General features: G+C 40.7%; 1 protein-coding gene and 1 non-coding gene across 3 annotated transcripts; one reads left to right on the plus strand and one right to left on the minus strand.

The window, feature by feature from the left end:
- Window positions 1–7,091: 7,091 nt before the first annotated feature.
- Window positions 7,092–7,163, minus strand: TRNAD-GUC. The gene has a single exon. It is a non-coding gene; the product is annotated as a tRNA-Asp (tRNA).
- Window positions 7,164–7,343: 180 nt separating this feature from the next.
- Window positions 7,344–22,461, plus strand: LTA4H (leukotriene A4 hydrolase). 2 transcript variants are annotated; one of them, XM_040556795.1, is made up of 19 exons: window positions 7,344–7,566; window positions 8,501–8,631; window positions 10,660–10,780; window positions 11,294–11,362; window positions 12,017–12,121; window positions 13,386–13,438; window positions 14,073–14,145; window positions 14,452–14,592; window positions 14,824–14,847; window positions 15,867–15,937; window positions 16,056–16,167; window positions 17,237–17,381; window positions 17,466–17,569; window positions 17,907–17,977; window positions 18,546–18,600; window positions 19,475–19,570; window positions 20,114–20,196; window positions 21,520–21,624; window positions 21,939–22,461. In XM_040556795.1, exons 1-19 carry the CDS (start codon window positions 7,408–7,410, stop codon window positions 22,057–22,059), a joined length of 1,839 nt encoding a protein of 612 aa, XP_040412729.1. In that variant the 5' UTR covers window positions 7,344–7,407; the 3' UTR covers window positions 22,060–22,461. The 2 variants fall into 2 exon arrangements, with proteins under 2 accessions (XP_040412729.1, XP_040412737.1); XM_040556803.1 differs by lacking the exon at window positions 7,344–7,566 and adding an exon at window positions 7,871–7,968.
- Window positions 22,462–23,065: the final 604 nt, after the last annotated feature.

The following is a 23,065-nucleotide window of genomic DNA, read 5'->3' on the forward strand; positions in this document are numbered from 1 at the left end:
GTTGCATGTCATGCAGTAAGCCAGGGGACGGACAGGAAGGCACTTCTACCTTATTAAGGTAGCCATGCCAAAAGAACTGTGAGAAAACTATGAAAGTTGCTGTTGATGTTGTGAAAAGGTGACTATGTGGTAATCATCTCCAGATGTTTTTAGGCCTGGGGCATCCCCATTTCAGACAAAGAGGGAAGTCTGCTGGTACATCTATTTTGGGAGTCTTCCCTTCATGGCAAGAATGCTGTGCAGGCTCTGGTGGTATTCCTGACATGGAGCTGAGAGCCCAGAGGAGAAGGAACGGCAGAAATGCCTAATGAAGAGCATTGAGTTGAGCAGTTTGTCACAGCAGAGTAAACTGTGGGACTTGTTAACCAACAGCCAACATGAGGATAGGTGAGGGCACACCTGGGTTTGAGAAATACTGAGAACAACAAACTGAATAAGTGGCTGCTGAAAGAAGAAACATCCTTGCAGTTCTTCGCTGAGAAGTGATCACAGAATCACAGAATCACAGAATTGTAGGGGTTGGAAGGGACCTCGAGAGATCATCGGGTCCAACCCCCCTGCCAAAGCAGGTTTCCTAGAGCAGGCTGCCCATGTAGGCGTCCAGACGGGCCTTGAATATCTCCAGAGAAGGAGACTCCACAGCCTCCCTTGGCAGCCTGCTCCAGTGCTTCGTCAAATGATAAGACTCACATTTCAGTGATTTTGGAGAAAGCATTTCTCTTCGGGTCTTTTGACTAATCCTTTGCTTTCTCTCTCTTTTTTTTGTTGTTTTATTTTGTTTTGTTTTGTTCCTCTATTATAAAGTATCTCATGATTAATCTTCTTTCATTGCTTATTTTGGAAGTACTGACATGGAATAACTTCATTTTCCCAGCCTGACCTCTAGAAGTTGAAGCCAATTTTACTGCCAGGCAAAGCCTAACACGAGTCACAGGGACAAAGTCCAATTAAAAAAATAATCAAACAAACATGCAATGCTTCTGTGCCAGATACAGTCTTTGAAATTTGGAGGAACTGGCACCACCACATAAGCCTGTACAATAATATATACACTGCTCTAACAACAAGCCTTCAGATCACACTCAAAGTCTACACATAAGAGGGGACAGAAGTGTAAAATCAAATGGTTTGCAAAAATTTGCATTGTTTTGTGCTGTGGAAAATGTGAATGCAGTAAACCAGGCAGAAGAAGTAAGCAAGCCCTCTACAACCTCATAAATTGTACAGAGAGATACAGTCACACTGACCGAAAAGAGGAAAGCACTACGTATTCCTTCCAAAACTGTAATGGAAGAGTTTGCTGTTTAGTAAATATTTCTTTGCTCCCACTCTTGAGTAAAGACAGCTGGGGAAGAGATGTACAAGGCTTCCGCTTTTTGCTGAAGCCTTTGGGTAATATGGTACTTTCTTGCACAATTATTTAGTTTCTACTTATGCTCATGTTCTGGTTTGCATTCCTGCTCTGAAATTGGACACGAGGGACAAATGTATAGATAATTACATGCAAAGGTTCTGCAGCATCTTGTTGAGGAATCAAAAAGACTCAAAAAAGTAAATTCAGTGTAGCTAAGGGAGATTCAACCTACTGATCTACAGATGTAGACTGTTGGTCTGACAATGAGCTCAAGAGCTTAATTACTGGACGTTACACTGACCACAGGCCATTGCCCCATCTGGAAGTAGAAGGAGATAGATGTATTTGTGTGTATCTGTTGGTGAAAGCCAGCACCAGATGTAGGCACAAAAAAACAGTACTCCTACCCCTAAAACAACACCCCGAGCTTATCCAGAGGTCAGTCTGTATTGATGTACAGGGAAGAGGTCACTTGAAGCTGAAATGAGAAAACATGAAAACAGACATGAAACTTACTCCTGGAAACCTTCAGATACTAAACAACAGAAACAAAACTCCCTTTTGTGATCACGGAATTTATTCTGCCAGAAGATGAGCATCTGGGTCCTATTCAAGCAAAGTGCTTATGAACATGCTTCATGTTAAACATATATACCATCCCTTTTCTTCCAGCTGGGATGCTTGTATATTTAAGATTTAGTATGAGCTTGTTTGCTTGGTACCTCATGGAACAGAAAGGACCCAATCACCCAGAAGTAGATGTTTTTAAAATTGACAATTGAGAAGATTATGAAGCTAATAATAGCTACAGATTCTTAGAAAACACAGATGATTTCTTCACATGCTACAATTCTGTCTGTATATTAACTTAAGCTGTGTGTGCATTACGGTTCTCAGATGGAGAAGGTTGCTGCAACCTACTGTTGGTAAGTGTGAATAATGCGACCAGAAAGAGGAATTGTTGCCGTCCAGGGGATTTCAAAAGCTTTAGCAAAGAAAATATTTGAAAAAATAAAAGACAATCAACAGAATGATGAGTGGGCTAAATGGTGTAGTAGACATTTAGATCAAATTAACAGAGAAGTTAACTGTGCATCACATGGATTTTTGTTTTTGAGGTGGGAACTATCCTTACCTGAGCCTGGCATGATGATGCCGTGAGGCTGCCAGACGTCTGCACACAGGTAAATAACATCCTCTGGAGAAGTCAACACCCTGCACACCTGGAGGAGGTGGTGCAAGTGAATCGTGTAGAAATGCAAATACAGACAGTTCAAGTGGCTATTTTAAAGGTAGTTACTCAATAGTATATCCCCAAATTCTGGGTTAACATCTTCAAATGTGCATTGGGATTTTTGGATTCTTTAGTTTTGAAATAATATGAGTGACTCTGAACATTAGGTCTCTGTGGTATCTTAAACACAGCACCCAAAAGCCACAGCTCCTCGTGCTGATGTTGCCAGCTGTGTACGTGTCTAGCAACATGGAAAGTAAAAAAAGAAAAGACTGCCTGTGCAAAAGTATTTTAAAAATCAGAAAAAAAGGAGGAACTGAAAAAATTACAAAACAGGTTCCTTCCATATGAAAGGAAGGATGAGGGGACTTATATTTAACAGGCCATCTGACATATAGAAATACATCCGTATGAAATGGTTATAGGCTTCTGCAGTGAAGACAGGACTGAGAAACCGCCTTCCTCAGAAAAAATAAATAAATAAAACACAGAAATAAAGCAGGCCTTCTATAGCTGCTTAAAAGTAAATGAAGGGTATACTATTAATAAAACATTGCTTTCAAATATTTTCCACCCTATCTGTCTCAGGGATCTGAATTCATTACTGTCCATTCACGTACAAAACTGAACAGTTCTCGAACCATTGTGCTCAAGCATTAAGTACTCAATACTTTCAGCGCTACTGCAGAAAAAGCGGACATCCAATTTACCCTGTATTATAAGCTAACATGGAAAGAGGCCAGGCTAGTCTGGCGGAGTCATAAAACTGCAGTATGCATTGGGACTGAATGCCTGATGCTGGCCTGGGTGGCTTTTAATTGGCGGGTAGGTCGACACTCCACCTGGCTTCAATTAGCATTGCTGGGCTGACCTGCGTGGGGCTGCAGCAACGCGCACCACCTGAAGGCCCAGACCTGTGTAAAGAGACTGGAAAGTTTCAATGAAAGGACTGAATCGCCCGCTCCTCGGTGGCACGCGGTGCTCACGGACCCCACATCATGTCCTGCGGCAGTCAGCGTGCCAGGGATCTGTGGGAGCCGGCTGCTCCTGGTGGCTGGGGGATTGGTGATCCCGGGCCAGCTGTTGTCCTCATGCAGGTCTTTTCCCAGGAGCTGATCCAGGGCTGGCACCACCACAGTGCATACTAATGGTGACAAGCTAAAACTTCTCGAGTGAAGATGAAATTCTTCCAGGTTGCTTTTTCCATGTGTATGATCAACTGGTTCACCATGTGTAAAGATAGGAAGTCCAGAGCAGCTACTGGTGAAAATTGTGCCAGTACCTTCTGAGAGGGAACCATGTTCCCCTCTCTTGTTCCCTTCTCTTCTTGTAAGGTTTAGCACCAGAATTTAGCAGCAAAATCCAGCTGGAGTAGGGGGCTTGTATCCTCCTAAACTGTCAGATCATCATGCTTATGTTGGATTTCCTGACCTGCAAGGAAGCTTGGAACAATTTGCTATTACAAGGATTGCTGCTGCAGGATTTCCACTAGACCACTGCTTTTGCTGTGGTCTTCCAAGCTAGTTTTACGGACCTAATGAGCAATGTGAACAATGTTGTTAAAATAGACTTTGAAAATGCTGAATTTTACAGCCTCAGAGGAACCCTTTCCAGCACGTCTTGTTCTAATTCTCAGGATAGGATGGTGCACCCTTCAAATATGCCTATTGCTCTGTATTCATTACAGAAAAAACTCAGAAAACCAATTTAGGTTAAATACGCTCTTTTGGACATGTAAAGATGGGTGGAAAACTCACATGTATACACTTAAATTCTGCCTTTCATCCTTTCATGGCATTTGCTTCACCCCTTCCATCCTTGTGTCTGCAAACCATCTTTGGAATTAAAAGAAAGAAAAGCCAAGTAATTTTATGAAGAACAGCAGCCGTTATTTCATGAGTTACTTGTTTCTTGCTTTAAAGTTATTGACACATATGAAGAAATAAAAAGCAAGCCCAACCCCTGACCATTGCAAAATTCAGATGTTTTGAAAACAACACACAGACCTTTCCAAACTGACACCCCTACAACATGACGAAACATCACCCAACGTGGTGGAGGTCTTCCTGGGTCTGTTCCTCCTGTTAGCCCTTACTGAACATTTATAGAGACATTTTTGACTCTGCTCTTCTTGGTCTCCCTATTTATTGATTAGTTTCTTTCTAAGTGAGACCACAACTAGCATACTTTCAGTAGCTGATTATATTTATGTGTCTGCTAGAACAATTGCTGGAATTTATTTTCAACTAGGCTTAAAATATGGATTTATTGCTATAGTTTTCAAGTTCAAAGAGGGGCTTTTCTCTTCTTTTCCTTGCCCTTTGAGTAACCAAGAGCATGAAACTTCTCAGTGCTCATAAGCTTGTGTTTCCTCATTACAAATGACATAAAGCAGTTTCCAACATTTTCAAGCAATTTTTTGCTTTCCAAAAATCTTCTTGACAACGGATAATTGTAAAGTTTGGCAGTTAAGCATATATAAACTCACAACGTTAAACACGCATACGGATATAGCACACAGAGGACAGAACCTGCAGAGTTACAAAGTGCTCAGGGCCCTAGCGTGCCTCAGCAAGATGCTCCGAGGAGATGCAGTTTCAATGTTCAGGATGAGACTCCAGCCCAGACCTCCCCTGAGGGCTGCTGTGCCATCACACTGTACCATCAGCAAGGCTGCGAGCAGCGGTTTGCTTTCCAGCACTCTTGTCTCTAGCTGGTTTGGCTGAGCTGTCTCCTGCAGCTGTGAGACCAATACTGGCTCTTCTCCCTGCACACTTGGTAGTGAAATAAGATGTGATGAAACAACCAGGAACATCAAAAGGGATGTGGAGGAGAGCTGCACGTACATAAGTAACTCATGAAATAACGGCTGCTGTTCTTGATAAAATTACTTGGTTTTTCTTTCTTTTAATTCCAAAGATGGTTTGTAGACACAGGGGTGAAAGGGGTGAAGCAAATGCCGTGAAAGGCAGAATTTAAGTGTATACATGGGATTTTTCCTAGATTCAACTGAATTTGGAAGAAGAAATCAGGGCAAGGCTTCTGCGAGTTCCTCACGCTTTCATTAGTGCTGGGCCTAGTCCAAGCTTTCCCCCTGCAAACACCATGCGAGGCTCACTGCTGGGGCTCCCTCTCCTTGTGCCTCCTGCGGACTTTGCCCCGGGGGAAGCCAGCCTGGACCGCACTGAATTCATCCCCGTGGTGCAAGGTGGTCCTTTCTGGGCTTGCTGGCACCGCTGGCGGTATTTTGGCAGGGCCCGGCAGCTCCGTGCCACCAGGCTGCTGCAGGGGGAAAGGAGGCCACCATGTCAGGCTGGTTGAGCTGATCGGGGGGAGTTCAGGTGGGAACAAAGTGCTTCTCAGGGGGAAACGGGCTGACCTCGTAAAACCCCGCTCAGCGCCCTGAGCTCCTTGTTCCTTCTACCTTTGCCCACGCACAGAGGAGAAGGGCTCTCTGGGATTGTAGAAGCTGCACTTCCACAGCCAAACCTTGTCTCTTGTGCAGCTTGCCTGTGCCCTGTGGCAGCCCAGTCTCAAAACCTGAACCCTGGCTAAGCAGGTATGGAAGTGCTTGCAAGACTTTTTTTTATGCCTGCAGAGCTTCGTCAGCATATTTCTGTTTGGAAGGGAATTGCTTTTCTAATCCATTATTGCTTTATGACAGCTGAAATTTCCTGACTTGATGCCAACACATATGTACTACTAAATGGTTCTTATATCATATTTTATGGTCCATCCTCGGTTTTGAAATAGGCAGCCTACTAAGCAAAATAATTTTTTTTCTGTTTGCAAAGACGTAAGTGTGGACTTTGAGAAAGGGAAGTGGTCATGGAAGGAAATTCAGAAATTGCAAAATGGACTTTAGTTTTTGTTCCTTCTGTAATACAGGCGGCAAGAGACCTGCCGAGACTGCCTTCCTCTCCAGTCTGGGTTTACCTGGCTGTGTCGGCACAGGCCTCAGCTCTGGCTGGTTAACACAGAGCTCCCGGGTGCCTCTGCGGATGATCCTCCACCTCACGTCCCCTCTTTCCTGAGCCTTTCTCATGCTCCCCTCTCTGGGTGGCAGCCAGGCAGGGTGGCTGGGGGCTGTGGGGGGCTCCAGGAACCCCGTAGCCTCTGACAGGGGCCTGTGAGCGCCCCTTTGTCCAGCACCGCCTGCGTGCCCACCATTCCTGCCTCAGGGCTGGGCGTTTTTCCAGCTCGGTGGGAGAAAGAAAAGGTGAATGGTTTGGGAGGGCTCGGCTAGACCCCCTGTTCAGCTGCTTGAGCTGTTTAAATGTGAAAACGCTTTCCCCATGTGTTCTTTCAGTTACGCCGCTGAGCTTGTAAATTCCTGCAGCTGCACCGCCAGCCGCCTGGACCGCCCCGGTCCTGCAGGTTTCTTCTTTGTTTCCCTTTTTTTAAGAAAAAAAAAAAAAAAAGCTGCGGTACAATTTCAACGTTTTTCTTGCAACAGCTTCGATTTCACAAATTGGAGGCGAGGGTAAGAAAAATACTTTGTACCTCCCCGTCGGGGAATCGAACCCCGGTCTCCCGCGTGACAGGCGGGGATACTTACCACTATACTAACGAGGAACTGTACGTTCGCGTGTTTGCGCGCAGCCGGTACATCGCTCTCCACACGCAGAGCGCAGCGCCGCGCCCCGCCCCCGCCGCGCTGCACCCCGGGAGGCGCAGTCCCCCGCGCGCTGCCCTCGCAGATTCCCTCTCCGCGCAGAACTACATTTCCCAGCGGCCCCCGCGCGGCGCCGTCCCCTGCTCCCCCCTCCCCTCGGTGGAGGCGGAGCGCGGCCGGCGGTCAGCGTGCAGAGCGCGAGCGATGGCGGCGGCGGCGGCGGACCCCAGCTCGTTCGCGTCCCCCGCGTGCTGCCTCACGCGCCACCTCCACCTGCGCTGCCGCGTGGACTTCGGCGCGCGGGCGCTGCGGGGCGCGGCCGCCTTCACCGTGCGCGCCGAGCGCGAGGCGCTGCGTTGCCTGGTAACGGCGGGCGGGGGGGGGGAGCGAGGAGCGACCACCGCAACGGCGGGCGCGGAGCCCCCTCGCTGAGGGGACGGGGACGGGGACGGGGACGGGGCCGCCGCCTGCCCTCAGGCTCCCCTCGGGCTCCCTCAGGCTCCCCTGAGGCTCCCCTCAGCCGTTCCCCCGGCCGCTGCCGCCCCCTGAAGCCGCGGCCTGCGGCGGTGGGGGTTTAGGGGGGAGCCGGGCACCGTGCCCCTGACACGGCGAGGAGCCTGCTGCCGGCAGGACGGGAGTAAAGCTTTGGGGCGCTGCGCTTAGGGCTTCTCGTCTTCTGACTCCTCACTGCGTCGGCTGGTCTCTGATATCGCAAATATAAGCGTTGCTCTGTGTGCAGTGAGGCTTTCCTCATATTCTTTTATGGTGGGGTTGCTTTGCTTCGGTTGCTTTTTCCCCATGCTACCCCCATAAAACCCTTTCGGGGTTGGCACTGGTATTTTAGGAAAGTCCACTCTGTTAATAACGAAGACCAAAACTTTATTCACGTTGCATACGTGAATGCTGCTGCCTTGTTCATCGCTTGCATGAAGGGCTTGACTCATGGTGGCCAATTTCAGATTGGAAACCTTGGCAGGCATTCTTGTGTCCTCCTTATTCCATGGCAGCCACGTGAGCTCCTTTACCTTTGTAGTTTGCCTAGTAAACTCCTGTTTCCCCTTTTCCGCGTTCATAGTCAGAAATCATCTTTCACCCTCCTCTCCCTCCAGTTTGTAAAGTTCTGTGCTGCTGTCTTAAAATTCTGATCCCCAGTACTCAAGGTGGTTATTTAATTATTCTGGTTTTACTTAGAAATATTTAAATTTTCTTTTTGCTTCAGATTTATCTTTATAATTTAAGGAGCGCTGTGTTAATTGTTATGCTGTTTAACAAGTAGGTAATATTTGCTTCGTTACAGGTCTTGGATACAAAAGACCTCCAGGTATTTAAAGTGACCGTGAATGGACAGGATGCAAAATTTGCTTTTGGAGAAAAACATAAGTTCAAGGGGACCCCGTTGGAAATCACGCTTCCTTTTGAGCTAAGAAGGTATATACGCACTTGCCTGTTCTTTCAGATGCTTTCCAAGCTGTGCTATATAAGCTGCTTTCCTGCTTGCAAGGTCTTTGTGTAAAGCTTTCAAAGGGACTTGTACATTAAGGTGTTGAATGTATCTGATGTATGATGTAGACAAAATTAATATTTGGCCTTCATTAGACAGGCAAAGCTTTGGGAGTCTGTACCTGTGTCCAGGTCTCTATATTATAAACGTACAGAGTGGCTTGCTAAAGTAAGCAGCGAAATGATGTGGGCTGTTTCACAGTTGTTCCAGCGCTTCTTATCGTTAATGTTCTTCACCTACCGGAGTTGTGTCTTGTTTGGAGTTGCTCCAGTGTGGAGCATGTGGAGTTACAGACCCTGTTCTCCTTTCCTTCATACAAGGACTGATCCTGCGTTACCATAGAAGTGCAGATTGCCACTACAATTAGCTGGGAATATGTTTTCAAGTAATAGAAGTTTTATTGTATTGTCTAACTTGAGTACCCTAAAAAGAGGAACTTGAGTTTTGGCAGCATGATGGAGAAGTATAATCTACCTCTTTGAAGTTGCACGAAATAAAAAGTTGTTGCCAAAGTGTGATACGTTTTTTGGCAGTTTGCATTGTATGCTACAACTCTGTATCATCTCATGCTAAAGCTGAAAGTACTGATTTTATGAGGAGGTTCACTTGAATAAAATTGTAAGTTGTCTCGTATTGTTTCATTTTCAAAACTGTTTACTATCCCTACAAATTCATCTTTGGTTCTAAATTTTTTCTTTGCTCTCTGAATTAGTGCAGTTTAGAAACATATGAAGTAGAAGAAGAAAGGCTGTCATAAAATATCTGTCCCTTCTGGGAGAGCACTGGTGGCTTGATGTGAAATTGAATGAATGAAAGCCTTGGACAAACAGGCAGCAGCAGAGACATAAGGAATTGTTTCTTTTGTTTGACTTTCAGATTTTTTTTTTATCACCAGAATTTCTGCTAAGAAAAACCACCTACAAATAGTTTCAAGTCTTGGTTGTAAGAATTTGTGATCTTATGTTATAGTCTGCCATGTAAATCGAAATAGAACAGTGATAGGAGAGGTTAAGAGCTACAACTGAAAGTCTGACAGTTTAGTAAGCATATGTGCCTTATAGTAATACAAATTGTTTTTTCTTTTCCTGTCAAATATGTACTTTGGAATACCAGTTATAAACGAGATATGTATACCTGGTCGGCTTATCTAGTGTCCAACTGCTGTGATTGCTGGAGTTTGTTCTGATTTATGATTGGATTGTTAATTCGAGAGAAATGCATGTATACATGGAGCTTTCAGTTAATAGAAGCAAGTGCTTCTGCCTGCTTTTGCTGTTGGTCATGGTTTTGTTCCGCTTTAAAAAAAAAAAAAAAAAGGATGAACTTATCATTTTTTTTGTTTTCTCTTGCTAGCAAGCTGGTGCTGATCCAGCACAGAGCTCTTAGATTTGACTTAATACCAGTTCTTAAGCCTTGAATTAAATTTAAACTTTTTTTTTCTTGTTAACCTTACTGCTCGTAGGGTTTCCTAGTAATTATTATTTATAGTATTTTTTTTCTTCTTGAGGATCACTTTTACAGAATCTAATATCACAATTATTTTGATTTACACAATGTGCAAATCCTGTGTTGTTATGGCATGTAATATATGCTTTTTTGTTTGCTTATTGTGCTGAATTTCTTATGTGTACAGCATTAGATAGTTGTGGGAAAACTGTATAAACTTAAGTGTTCAAATAGTTTACAGAGTCCATATTCTCCTTGAACTGTAGAAGAGGAGAAAATTCTGGTTACTAAAAACAATAATGGAAGTGTCTTTGTGACATTAAAATTGAAATAAAACAGCTGATTTTTATAACTGGAAGGGAGAAGTTATAGTAGCGTGCTACTTGTTTGTATTATCAGTGCTCGTGAGACAGCGCAGCAGACCCATTTTCCAGCAAGCTTTGTAGGGGAATGCCGGGAGTGATCACAAGTCCTGTTAAAACTGTCTGACTGTATTCTTTATTTTACAGGGGACAGGAAGCAATTATCGAAATTTCTTTTGAAAGCTCTCCAAAGTCTTCAGCTCTCCAATGGTTTACACCAGAGCAAACTTCTGGAAAGAAACACCCGTTTCTCTTCAGCCAGTGCCAGGTTGAGTTGACTAATTTTTCTAAGTTGTTGTTTACGTATCACAGTTGTTGTTTACATATCAATTCCTGCAGTTTCTAAACAGGAGAGGAAGGCTAGTAGGGGAAAGTACAGTAACCTATAACTTCGAATTGTGTGTTTCAAAGGCCCTAAACGGAAACACTGAAATCAGAACATTGCTGAGATTTTATTATATGTTTGCAGTTTAATAGGTCCAGAACTGCTTTACCTTTTCCAGTATTCTTGCTGAAGAATATCTAGTCCTTTGCAATCAGCATATGTGATTAATGATGTCTTACCTACTGTTTTTGTGTTTTGTTTGTTGTTTTTTTTTTTTAGAAAATCTTTCATTATAAAAACTAGTGTAATCTATAAATAAGTATTGATTTACATGGAAGTATTGGCTTGCAGATAATGAATTCACTGCAGGAGCTGTATAGGTTTCCAATATAATACTGGTTTATTTGTAATCCTTTGTGTAAGAAAGAATGCTACATTTTATGTTTTTTCTTCAAGGCTACCCATTGCAGAGCCATCCTTCCCTGCCAAGACACACCAGCTGTGAAGCTGACATACTATGCAGAGGTAGATGAATCTAACTCATGTGCCTAAATAAATGCAACCACTGCAATGAGTGATTTGGGGTTTTTTGTAGCTGCTAGCATATGGCCTCAAATAAAAACAGAGAATATTGACTTTTAGCTTACTGCAAGAGCCAAAAATGCTTATATCTTCCCCGTAGCACTTCTCTAGGCATCATCTCTTTTTTTCATTCACGTGTATTTTTATTTCTAAAAGAAAAAAAGTTCTGGAGTAGGAAAAAAAAAAGTCTTAAATCAGGAAAATCTGTTAGTCAAACAACAAAGTGTTGCAAAGTAAAAAATACTTGAAGTGACTTTCATATATACCTTAAGTATACTTCTGGTACGTAGCTGGGGCATCTTTGCAGTGTTGTCATAACCAGTCTGATTGTTTTAAAAAAGCACAAAGAGAGATATGCATTGTGATGATCAGTAGCCTAAAGAAAGTGAAACTTTGAATATTTGTCAGAGGTGGTCCTTTTGGTTGATTAAATATTGCCCTAAGGCAATATTTTCTGTACGCTTTATATTCTACTTGAGGGGGAAAATTTTTGGATAGAAATTTTTTTTACTGCTCTTTTTGCTCTAGCTGTTTCTAGTATATTATATACTCCCGTATGCCGACTGAGTCCCTCACGGTTGCACAACCTTCTTTCAGGTGTCTGTTCCTAAAGAGCTGGTGGCTCTTATGAGTGCCAATCGCGATGGAGAAATGCCTGACCCAGAGGACAGCAGTCGGAAGATATACCGTTTCAGACAGAATGTGAGTGCTACAGGCTAGTAGAGGGATTCCTAATGTCTTTTTTCCTAACTCTTGCAGCTTACAGCCACTTCAGGTATGTTTTTGATATCACCAGTAAATAAGTGACTGACAATAGGTTCGACCCAGTAGGCGTTGGTGATGTTTCCTGGACATCTGGAATTCCCAGAAAAGCCTGATAATTTTTTTGGACGTGCTTAATATGCTGAAAGCTAGTACTATGGAAACACCTCTGCGTGCATTGGTTCTTGGGAACTAATGGGTGGGATTTAATAACATAGGAGTGAATTTTGAAAAACAGATCCTGCAAATTTTAAGCTTACCAAGATTTTTGCAGTGAAGCAGAGCATTGGAATCAAATTAAACTTGAAGTTGGGCACATTCTGACAACAGAGACTATTAAAAAGGTGAAAACTTTGGCTTTTATGGAAAGTGTCTCTAGCTAATTAAAAAATGACTGTTGTTAGGATGAAGTTTCATTAAGTGGTGCAGCTAGTTTAATGATTCCAGTGTTCCTACAGTGGCGGTGTCAATTTACTCTCCTGGCTTTTTCGTTCTCACAGCTTTTGGGGTTGCAGCTCTGGTGTGTATAGGATCTGTTAGGGAGCTTAGTTCATTTTGCTGAATAGGCAGCAAAAAATGAAAGACTTCAGTAAGTTGATCTGGACCACTGGAGGGTCTGAATAAGTGCGTAGAAGGATGGATGGATGAACTTGAGTGGCTGGGGAGAGGAGTGGAGCCTCAACTCCAGCAGCTGTTGGATTGATTTGGCTGCTGTGTGAAACTTGAGAGAGGGGAGGGGAAAGAAAAAAAAGAAGTGGTCACCTTATCTGTGAGCTCTTCAATACAGTACCTGCTCTGTAGAGCCAAAAACCTTTGCAACTCTTGGTCTAGTTTGTAAGGTGTGTGTTGTATGTTACCTGTTTCCTTAAAATTTAGTAACGCTGGAATTAGTTTAGAAAACTAACTTTCTTTTGAACAGTAACCAAACCAGTGGCACTGTGCTATCCTACAGCTACAGGATTTTTCTTTTCAAGCAGAAATAGTACTTAAAATTTTGTGGCCTTTACCTGAAAGATCAATGAAACAAGTACTTTTATCTAAAGGAATATCATTTGGGGAAAAAAAAAGCCTTTATCATAATGTAAGACAGAAAGATGTGGCGGAAATGTACATACTTCTTTGTTTACATAACTTTGTTTTTCTTTGAATCAATGATATTGATAGCTCACTTTACAATAAGGTTTTTTTTCATGTTCTCATTTAGGTTCCCATACCTTGCTACTTGATTGCTTTAGTGGTCGGAGCTTTAGAAAGCAGGTGAGTGTATCTGTATAAAGTAAATATTAATAATTGTTTAAAAAAATCTTCAGAATATTTCATTTGTTCTACAGTACTGCACCTTGCTGAATTTAGTACTGTTTTGTGAAATCTTTGAATCACACCGTGTGCATCTTGATTCACTCTTGCATCATTTTTCTACTGAATATACTTTTGCTGTAAGATAAAGAAATACTCTGAAGACTCTGGAGTTGAGTGAGATCTCCTAAGGGCATTTTTAGCTCAAGGAATAGTAGTATCTTTTTTTCCTGTGGTAACAGATAAACCTGATTATGTACAAAAGGCAGAAAATGAAATTTTCAGCCTCATTGCTTGTCTGCACAAGAATGTGTTAAGCTAGCCCAGAATAATGCTTGTGTATTAGGGTTTACAGCATTTTAAAATCTGTAAGTGTGTTGCCCATTTATTTGTCCTGAGCAGTGGATATTTACGGCTTGTTTATTTTCTAAAGCTTCTTCTAGTGTCACTTTAGCAGTGGAGAGGAAGACTCTTAACGAGTTTCTTCAGTGTCATGGGTTTCTCATGAGCACATTAAACGTATGCTTTCCATGTTAACTTCCCATGGAATGATTTCCCGTTCGTGGTGTCTTACTGGCATTTTCACTTTCAACAGGCAGATTGGTCCAAGGACACTGGTGTGGGCTGAAAAGGAGTTAGTGGATAAATCAGCCTATGAATTTGCTGAGGTAGGTAATTAACAGAAATGTTTTGTCAACTAATTGTTTTACATGGTAGTGGAAAAGGAACCGGCTGTAGCTTCGGGTTTTGTCCAGATTTGCTCATCCATAGTCCTCCTTTCTCTGCTTCCCACCGCAAAAAATGCTGCTCTTCTAGCACAGCACAAAACTTCTACTGAACAAAAGCACTGATGTGCAGTGTTGTGCTCATTTTACGTGTGGGACTTCCCGAGGTCAAAGAGAATGAAGTGTGGGGACAGTAGCTTATAACTTCTTTAGCGTTTGTAGTCAGACTAACGTGAATTCTTGTTTCAGACTGAAGCTATGCTGCAAACAGCAGAAGATTTAGCAGGACCCTATGTATGGGGACAGTATGACTTGTTAGTCTTACCACCTTCTTTTCCTTATGGTGGCATGGAGAATCCTTGTCTTACTTTTGTGACTCCAACGCTATTGGTAAGTGTAATGCTGACAAAAATTCAGCTTTTCCTTAGAGCTCGCTCATCCGTCAAGTGATGGATGTTAATTTACAGACTGCTCATCTTCCCCCCCAGAGAGAACTCTAAATTTTTCTGCCCCCTTTGGAGTTCAGGGATCATGCATGGAACTGTAGTAAGTGGTGTATATTGAGTTTTACTTGAATTGACAACTACCTTGTCTTACCTTGTCTTTTTTTTTTTTTTTTAGGCAGGTGATCGATCTCTATCAAATGTAAGTGCTCAATAAGTTCATGTCTTCAAGCACAGCATAGGTTGAATTTGCATCTTAGCTTTGTGATGGATTACTGAAAACTTAGTCTCTTGTTCATTGGGGGAATTAAAAGTTAATGCAGTGATTCAAGAAGTCTTACAAAGTGAGTTTTAGTTCTAAATAAACTCTAGAGAAACTGGAGATGTACCCATTTTTATACATTTGCTTATAAAATGAACAGATGAAAATAACGTGGCTGTCTGTATACATAAGGGACTGACTGAAGTCTGCTGCTCAGTTACAGTCGTCTTGTCCTGTATGCTTAAAATCACAACTAAATTGATTTCATCTGAATTGTTTGTAGGGAATTTCTTCCTCTATATATCTATCTACGTACTAGAACTCACATTGGGTACAGTTTTTCTTTTGAAGTGGAAATCGTGAGAATGATGTGAATAAATTCTTGTTTTGTCTGGGAAGTTGAGTACTCTGGATGCTGTTTTATCTCTTTAAGTCCCTCTTACCAGACTGATATACTGCTTAAAAAGTGAATATGATTCCTTACAAGAGTTTTCTGCCAAGAAAACTGAAATATTAGACACGGGTACATTTTGCATCATTATCCTGCTTCCTGTTTGCTGTTTTAGAACATCCCAGCCCAGCATTGTTTGCTTATGTGGGAAAGTAATAATAGTTCATGGCTTGCTGTGTATCCAGTGTTCTGTAATACAACGTCATAAACGAGCGCCTGCATAGTACTATCAGAGGAATTATTTTTGTTGATCAATGTGGCTCTATGACTTGCAAGCTACAAATTCAAAATTCTTTCTGGAGAAGGTCCATTCAAAGACATTGTTAGTCCTTTAAATAATATTTTATATGGATAAGTTTACAGACCCGATATGTACAGTATCAGTTGGCTTTGTGAACACAGTGCAGTAATCCTGCTAGGATTTTTCCTTTCTATAGGGATTTGATCATTCACTCATTTTCAAGAGGAGTCTGAACAGTAAGACTGTCATTGTTCTTCTGCGTTTTAGGTTATTGCTCATGAAATTTCTCATAGTTGGACAGGAAACTTGGTAACAAACAAAACGTGGGAGCATTTTTGGTAGGTATGATATTCAATGCAATGTAATGCAAACCATGTATTAAAAATGATATGTAAAGAGACCAATTAAATGAATTTTGCTATCCTACCAATGCTGACGTTATCGATGTATTTCCAGGCTGAATGAGGGACATACTGTATACCTGGAACGCAGGATTGGTGGTCGATTGTTTGGTGAGCAGTTCAGGCACTTTCAAGCCCTTGGTGGTTGGAGGGAACTGCAAAATACAGTGAGTATCTTAAAAGTTTTGACAACTTTCTTTTAGGTATATACCTAAATAAAATAAAGTTGATTTCACATTTCCCACAAATAAGGTTTATCTAGTCAGCTTTCCTAACACCTTCTTACTAGAGGTGCACAACTTTGATTACAAGGTATATGTTGTCTTCCCAATGCTTAATACTCCTAGAGAATAGATTAAGCATTTTGAAATGTTTCAAGCTGTTCTGGAAGGGTGGGCACCTTTCCAGGCTCTCTTGGTTGTCACTGATGTGGCTAATCCGTAGTATTATTATCTGTTAGCATACTAATTGGCAGCTGAAAGCTTGTCAGAATTGTAGAATCATGGAATCATTTAAGTTGGAAAAGACCTTCAAGGTCATCCAATCCAACCATCAACCCAACCTGCCAAGTCCCATCCCTTAACTATGTCCCTTAGCGCCACAAGCTTATCTGCAAGCAAAACCATCAGAATTGCCAGTGCCAAATGCAAATAATGGATTTATTTTTTCTTCATGCTGAGTTATAACTGAGAGTATTCCAAATCTGTTGCTGTCTAGGAGGGTTGTTTAGTTTCATGGTTAGATATCGTAGTTAAACTTCAGTTTTCAGATTTCTTGTCTGTGATAACATAGCTCCTTCTCACTCTGTTTGGGGATGCAGTTTGCCTATTTTATTGTTCCTTACTGTTTGTTTTTTTTAATACCACATATTTCGAATGAGTAATTTGTTGAGTAGTTTGTTAACAAAGGGATAAAATATTTCACCAGGTGCTCCTGACTACAACAAATGTGACAGTAATTAACTGCTTTGGGATGACAGGGACATGGTGTGATTGATCCTAACATCTTTCTGTTTGATGTGGGGTTGGTCAGTGATGCAACAAAATGAGGGGAAAAGAAGGTTCAGTAAACTGTGTTACGTACGGATTCAGAACTTGAGAAAACGAAAGATGGAGTGATTTCAGATGAGGCTATCTCTATCTTGGATTGATGATACCTGTAGAAATAGGATTAGTGGTGACTTGCAAAAATGTTAGTCTTTCTAGATTCATGTATTTTCTTTTATCTTTGTCACAGATAAAAACTCTTGGAGATACAAATCCCATAACTAACCTCGTCCCTGATCTGAATGAAATAGATCTTGATGCTGCCTATTCATCTGTTCCTTATGAGAAAGGCTTTGCTTTGCTTTTTCACCTTGAACAACTTCTTGGAGGACCAGGTAAGTGTTGGTCAGACTTCATATATATTTTTGCCATTTTCTTTTCAAATATTGAAACAATTGTTTGTTCTTTTTAACTGTTAGATGTCTTCATGGGCTTCTTGAAGGCTTACATTCAGCAGTTTGCTTACAAGAGCGTAGGAACTGATGAGTGGAAGAAGTTCTTGTACTCATACTTCAAGGATAAGGTTTGATTGTATTTAAAACCTTTCAATTATATAAAACTATGACTTAAAGAAGGTAGTTCCTGAGTTAAGGACCAGTTCTTCTTTCTCTTCTATCTTGATCTTAATGCGATGCAGTCTGGAATCTTACAAAGATGGGTTTGCATTACGATGCTTTTTTTCCTAGATGTATTTTATTTCTGTTATGTTTTGTTTTGAAGTACTGTGTATAAGATTCTCCAAGTTAATTGGAGGGATGTTGGGGGGAGGGGGGGGAGTCAGATTGAAACTAGTCTTCATAGGGTATGCTTTTGGCTAAAAATAACGCTTAAGATCCAGTCAGAATTTGTGTTGCTTGTAGGTAGATATTCTTGATAAAGTTGATTGGAACTCTTGGATGCACGCTCCAGGAATGCCACCAGTGAAGCCTACGTAAGCATTTTTTTTATAGTATGTTTTCCTTGTCCAGACTGCACGTGATTTTTCAAACAGGCATGAAGCAGTTTGTAAACAGGGTAGAAGGCTTCCCATAAGCCTTTTTTTAGAAAACATCCTTGCACTATGTAAAAATAGATAAATGTTTATATAGAAGGAAGTGTTGCTGTTAATATTTCATTTTTTTATTCTGGTGAAAATTCATTTTATTTTGAAATTTGCCAGGCAAGGTATCTTTTTTTTTTTCCCTGATAGTTTGCTACAATAATACTCTCTTTTCACTTAGATGGTGTAATATATGTTCAATGTACTTGGAAATACCAGCCATTTTAGAGGTGTATGAGATCAACGCATAGTGTCACCTATGCACAAGATGCTTGTAACTAAAACAAAAATACATTTCACAATAACTGAACTTTAGTAAATTATGTTTCAATATTGAGTTGAAGCCTACAATGAACAGAAGTGGAGCCATTTGAAAATAATTTCTAAGCATTCTTGTAAAAACATTACAGGAGCTTTTTGTGTTTCCAAAGCGTGATCCTTTGTTTTTAATCTCTGACAGCTATGATATGACACTAGCAAATGCCTGCGTCACCTTGAGCCAAAGATGGATCAAAGTGAGTGGTTCAAGAATTCTGCTAACGTCTCTGTATCTTGAAAAGCTAATTTTCTATACACAAAGTGAGCCATTCTCTTCTGGAATATATCATTTGCTGAGAGAGAAAGCATTTATTATGGCGATAGTATTGCTGCCAGGGATTTTGCATTCTGTATACTAGCCTTTCATCATGGAGTCTGTGGATTTGCTATGACCTCTGTACGTGAAGTGCAGTACTTTTTTTTTCCCAAGGTACACAGCCAGCTTTGTGTTACGTGTATGTAACAACCAAACTGAGAACGTTCTTTTTGAAACCCTACTATTATGGCTTGATCAGAAACATCAAGAGAGGTATCTCTATGTTACTGATTATATAGCAGTAATACCTCTGTGTTACACTAGGGCTAGGATGTATTTCTTGTCAAAACTTAAAATGCATAAATTTTAATAAATACCTATTAACCATACAATTATCTCGTAATTTTAACCATTAAACTCATACAACCAACAAAGGATTCAATGTACCTTCCTTTTGTTGGCCCTGTGGCTTTTCACTCTACTTGTATATTATCTTTAACTTTGTTTTCTCAGTGTAAAGTTTTATAGAAAAAGTATTTGATTTTCATGTGACTTTAATAGAAAGATAGGGGAGACAGAAAGATCAGTGGAGAGGAAACAAGTAGAAGTGAAAGTGAAGAAATACCAAACATCAGACAATGGCTTACCTCCTCCCTTCTCCACCATTAGAATCTTGTAGCGTCTACTGTGCAAATACAAATCGATGTGTTTTTATGGGAAATGGAGCAAAAGTAAATGCAGATGTTGAAACAAAATTACACCTGTTTGTGCTTTAGAATACCAAGTAGAAACTTAAGTAAACCATTCTCTTCTAGGCAAAAGAGAGTGATTTGGGCTCGTTCAGCTCGGCAGACCTGAAGGGAATGTCATCTCATCAATTGATCGAGTTCCTGGGACAGTTGCTGCTGGAGGTAAAAGCATGCCTGGGGTAACCTGATTCTTGTATCACAAAAGCAGGCACAGAAGACCAAATGTTCTTTGGAATTAAATTGTCTCTTCTTTTAAGTCTTGCTAAAATAACCTGCTCTAACCATACGTAGTCTCTAAAACCATCAGCCCTACTTATGTTTGGTTCTTCAGCTGATGAACAACATATGAACTACTTTGGATTGAAAGATAAAAACAAAACTAGAAGGTGCTTGAATTTGTCTGTATGTGGTGTTTGCGACCTGCAAATGAGCTATAAATGCTGTAAATGAAACAGAATTAAATTAGTTCAAGATTTGTATGTTTTGGTAGTACTGGATGTGGGAATTTGCTAACCATTACACTTATTCCTTGCCCTTTCCCTAATGTTCTGAAGAGGTGAAAGGAACCAGTTCAAATATTTATCATGATAAGCTTTTAAATCCTTTGTAGCATCAATCTTCGTAAATGAACCTGTATATTTTTGGAGTATGTGGAATGAAGCGCTCCTCTGGCTTATTTCTGACTATGCAATATCCTTTTTTTAGGCTCCTCTTCCAGTGTCACATGTCAAACGAATGCAGCAAGTATATGACTTCAATGCTATAACTAATTCTGAAATACGATTCAGGTTTGTTCTAGTATGGACATTTTTTCTCACTTTAAATGCTTCCATAAAACAAATTGTGCTGCCTCAGAAATGGTCTGAGCTACACTGTTTTACAGCTCTGATGCAGTCATTACTATTTATGTGCATGTGTAAACCTGCTTACCAGAGTGGTATTGTTACTTATGAATATGAATTATTGTTACTTATGAATTATTATGAATTATTATTATTATGAATACTATGAATTATATTTACATATAGTCTAGTAGAACAACAGGAAGGGAGCAGTGGATTAGCTGTGCTTTATTCACATCTGTCATGCTTGCAAAGGAACCTGATGACCTGATAATTTATTTTGGGGGCGGTATTGGATAATACACAAATGAGCCTCTCTTTGACTCAAAGATACTTGAAAAATCTTTCCATTTGTCAGTCAGGACTAGATCTTCTGGGTTGGCCTAATGAGTTCTGTTGATGTGCTGGTGTGCGTGTTTGTTTTTGTTTGCTTGTTTTGTGTTTCTTTTCCAACACAACTCAGAAAACTTTTTTGTCACATCTTAATGCCTGCTATTACAAAGCTTTTCTCTCTTCAAAATAAGTAGATATCAAGAAAAGTCTCTAAACAAGTAGGAAAAGCCTTTTGCTAAATGGCTTGATTCTTATGCCATCCTAACTTCTTCTACTTTGTATATGCGTTGTTAAAACAGGTCACGTGTTTAAAAAAAAATATATATTTTTTAAATTAAAATTTTTTGTTCGGGAACAAAAGCAATCTTCACAAATATTTAGAAGAATTACATACTTAGCTATTTTTACATACTTGAGTACATTTGCGGTAGTGATAGTTATTCTGCCTTATTGCTAAATTAGAGTTCTTCATTCCTTATCATTAACAAAACTAAATGTTTTTAAGCATACAGTATAGTTCTTGTAAATGTAGTTCTTGTTTCTTGAAAGATTATTTTCTTATATTTTTAAAACAAAACCAGGTGAGGTTTTGTTTGTGTTTTCTTGAAGTTTTTTGGTAACTTGGTCAATGTGGAAAGTACTTTATAATTCAGCTCTGAGTGATGCAACTGGATGCTGCTCTAACATAAAAAATACATAGCCACAGAAAAAAGACAATTTTGGAGAAACTTTGAAACTTTTTTTGTGTTTTATGGAAAAGTCCACTTTGTAACGTGCCGTTCAGACACTAAATATTTTATATTGCACTTATGTTAGTACTTTATGTATGCTGAAATTCTAGTCCATGAGCACACAGCACTTTCTAGGGCACTTATGGAAGCAGAATCATAAGACAACTGCAAATGAAAAATATCTTTTTTCCTTTTTTTTTTTCAGATGGCTACGCCTGTGTATCCAGTCCAAGTGGGAAGAAGCTATTCCTCTGGCTCTAAAAATGGCAACAGATCAAGGGAGGATGAAGTTTACTCGGCCCTTGTTCAGGTAAAAGTAATCTCCAAATTGTAGGAACTCACAGGGTTGGCGTTTTTAGTGCAATGGAATATATGTCTTGACATTGTGTATGTATTTATATTTTATAGTGATAAAACAGAATTCTCTATATACCGCCAACAAGCTTATCTTCAGAGTCACTTTCCACTTGCTGACTTTTTTAATAGAGGAAATACTAGTTTCTCAGTATGTCCCTTAATGTGTGGCTGTCAAGAGAAAGTAAAACTTTGAGAAAATCTGCATTATACTGTTTTTTCACAGATTTTTTTGTAACACTGTGCTTTTTTTTGTTGTTTTTTTTACAGGGATCTTTACAATTTTGACAAGTCTCGAGATCTGACTGTCAAGACATTCCTAGAGCACAGAGCCTGTATGCACCCAGTCACATCAATGCTTGTGGGCAAAGACTTGAAACAGGATCAGTGACAAATTTATTGATTGCTTCGAAATTTTCTAGTTGCTGAAAAAAGACTGATTCTGCAAACCATTCATATGTGTGCTTGATTATGCCATAAAATGATGTGCTGCTTTGGTACTAATTTAGCTTAAAATGAACTTTCTGGATCAAATTTGGTACTTTCTATTTTGTACCTCCCAAGTATTACTGCAAAATCACTAAATCTCTGGAACTGGGAGGAAGGTTTTCGTACAAGCAATTCATGGAACATGCAAAGAAGCTGTGTAAGATGTAGTGAATCATGGAATTTAAAAACATGGAAAATTAACTGGCGGATGGCATAACTCTTTGTGCATAGCTTTCTTTTTTCATAGTAATATGCAATTGGAACTTCAAGTATCTGACAACTGAAAAATAAATCTTTTTATTGCTCAGTCTACTTGTCTTGGCATTGATCTGTACAAAAAGTGTCAGAATAATAGAATTATAGAATCGTTAAGGTTGGAAAAGACCTGCCTCCATGATCGTGTGGTCCAATTGTCCACTACCATCAATACTGCCCACTAAACCATGTCCCTAAGCGTCACATCTACCCTTTCCTTGAACACCGCCAGGGACGGTGACTCCACCACCTCCCTGGGCAACCCGTCCCAATGCCTGACTGCTCTTTCTGAGAAGAAATGTCTCCTCATTTCCAACCTAAACCTTCCCCAGCACAACTTGAGGCCATTCCCTCTAGTCTTATCACTAGTTATCTGTGAGAAGAGGCTGACCCCCAGCTCCCCACACCTTCCTTCAGGTAGTTGTAGAGAGCAACGAGGTCTCCCCTGAGCCTCCTCTTCTCCAGCCTAAACAACCCCAGTTCCCTCAGCTGCTCCTCATAGGACTTGTGTTCCAGGCCCTTCACCAGCTTCGTGGCCCTTCTCTGGACATGTTCCAGGGCCTTGATGTCCGTCTTGTAGTGAGGGGCCCAAAGCTGAACACGGTACTGGAAGTGTGGCTTCACCAGAGCAGAGTACAGGGGACGATCACCTC

Source organism: Cygnus olor, chromosome 1 (assembly GCF_009769625.2).
Source record: "Cygnus olor isolate bCygOlo1 chromosome 1, bCygOlo1.pri.v2, whole genome shotgun sequence".
NCBI classification, from domain to species: Eukaryota; Metazoa; Chordata; class Aves; order Anseriformes; family Anatidae; genus Cygnus; species Cygnus olor.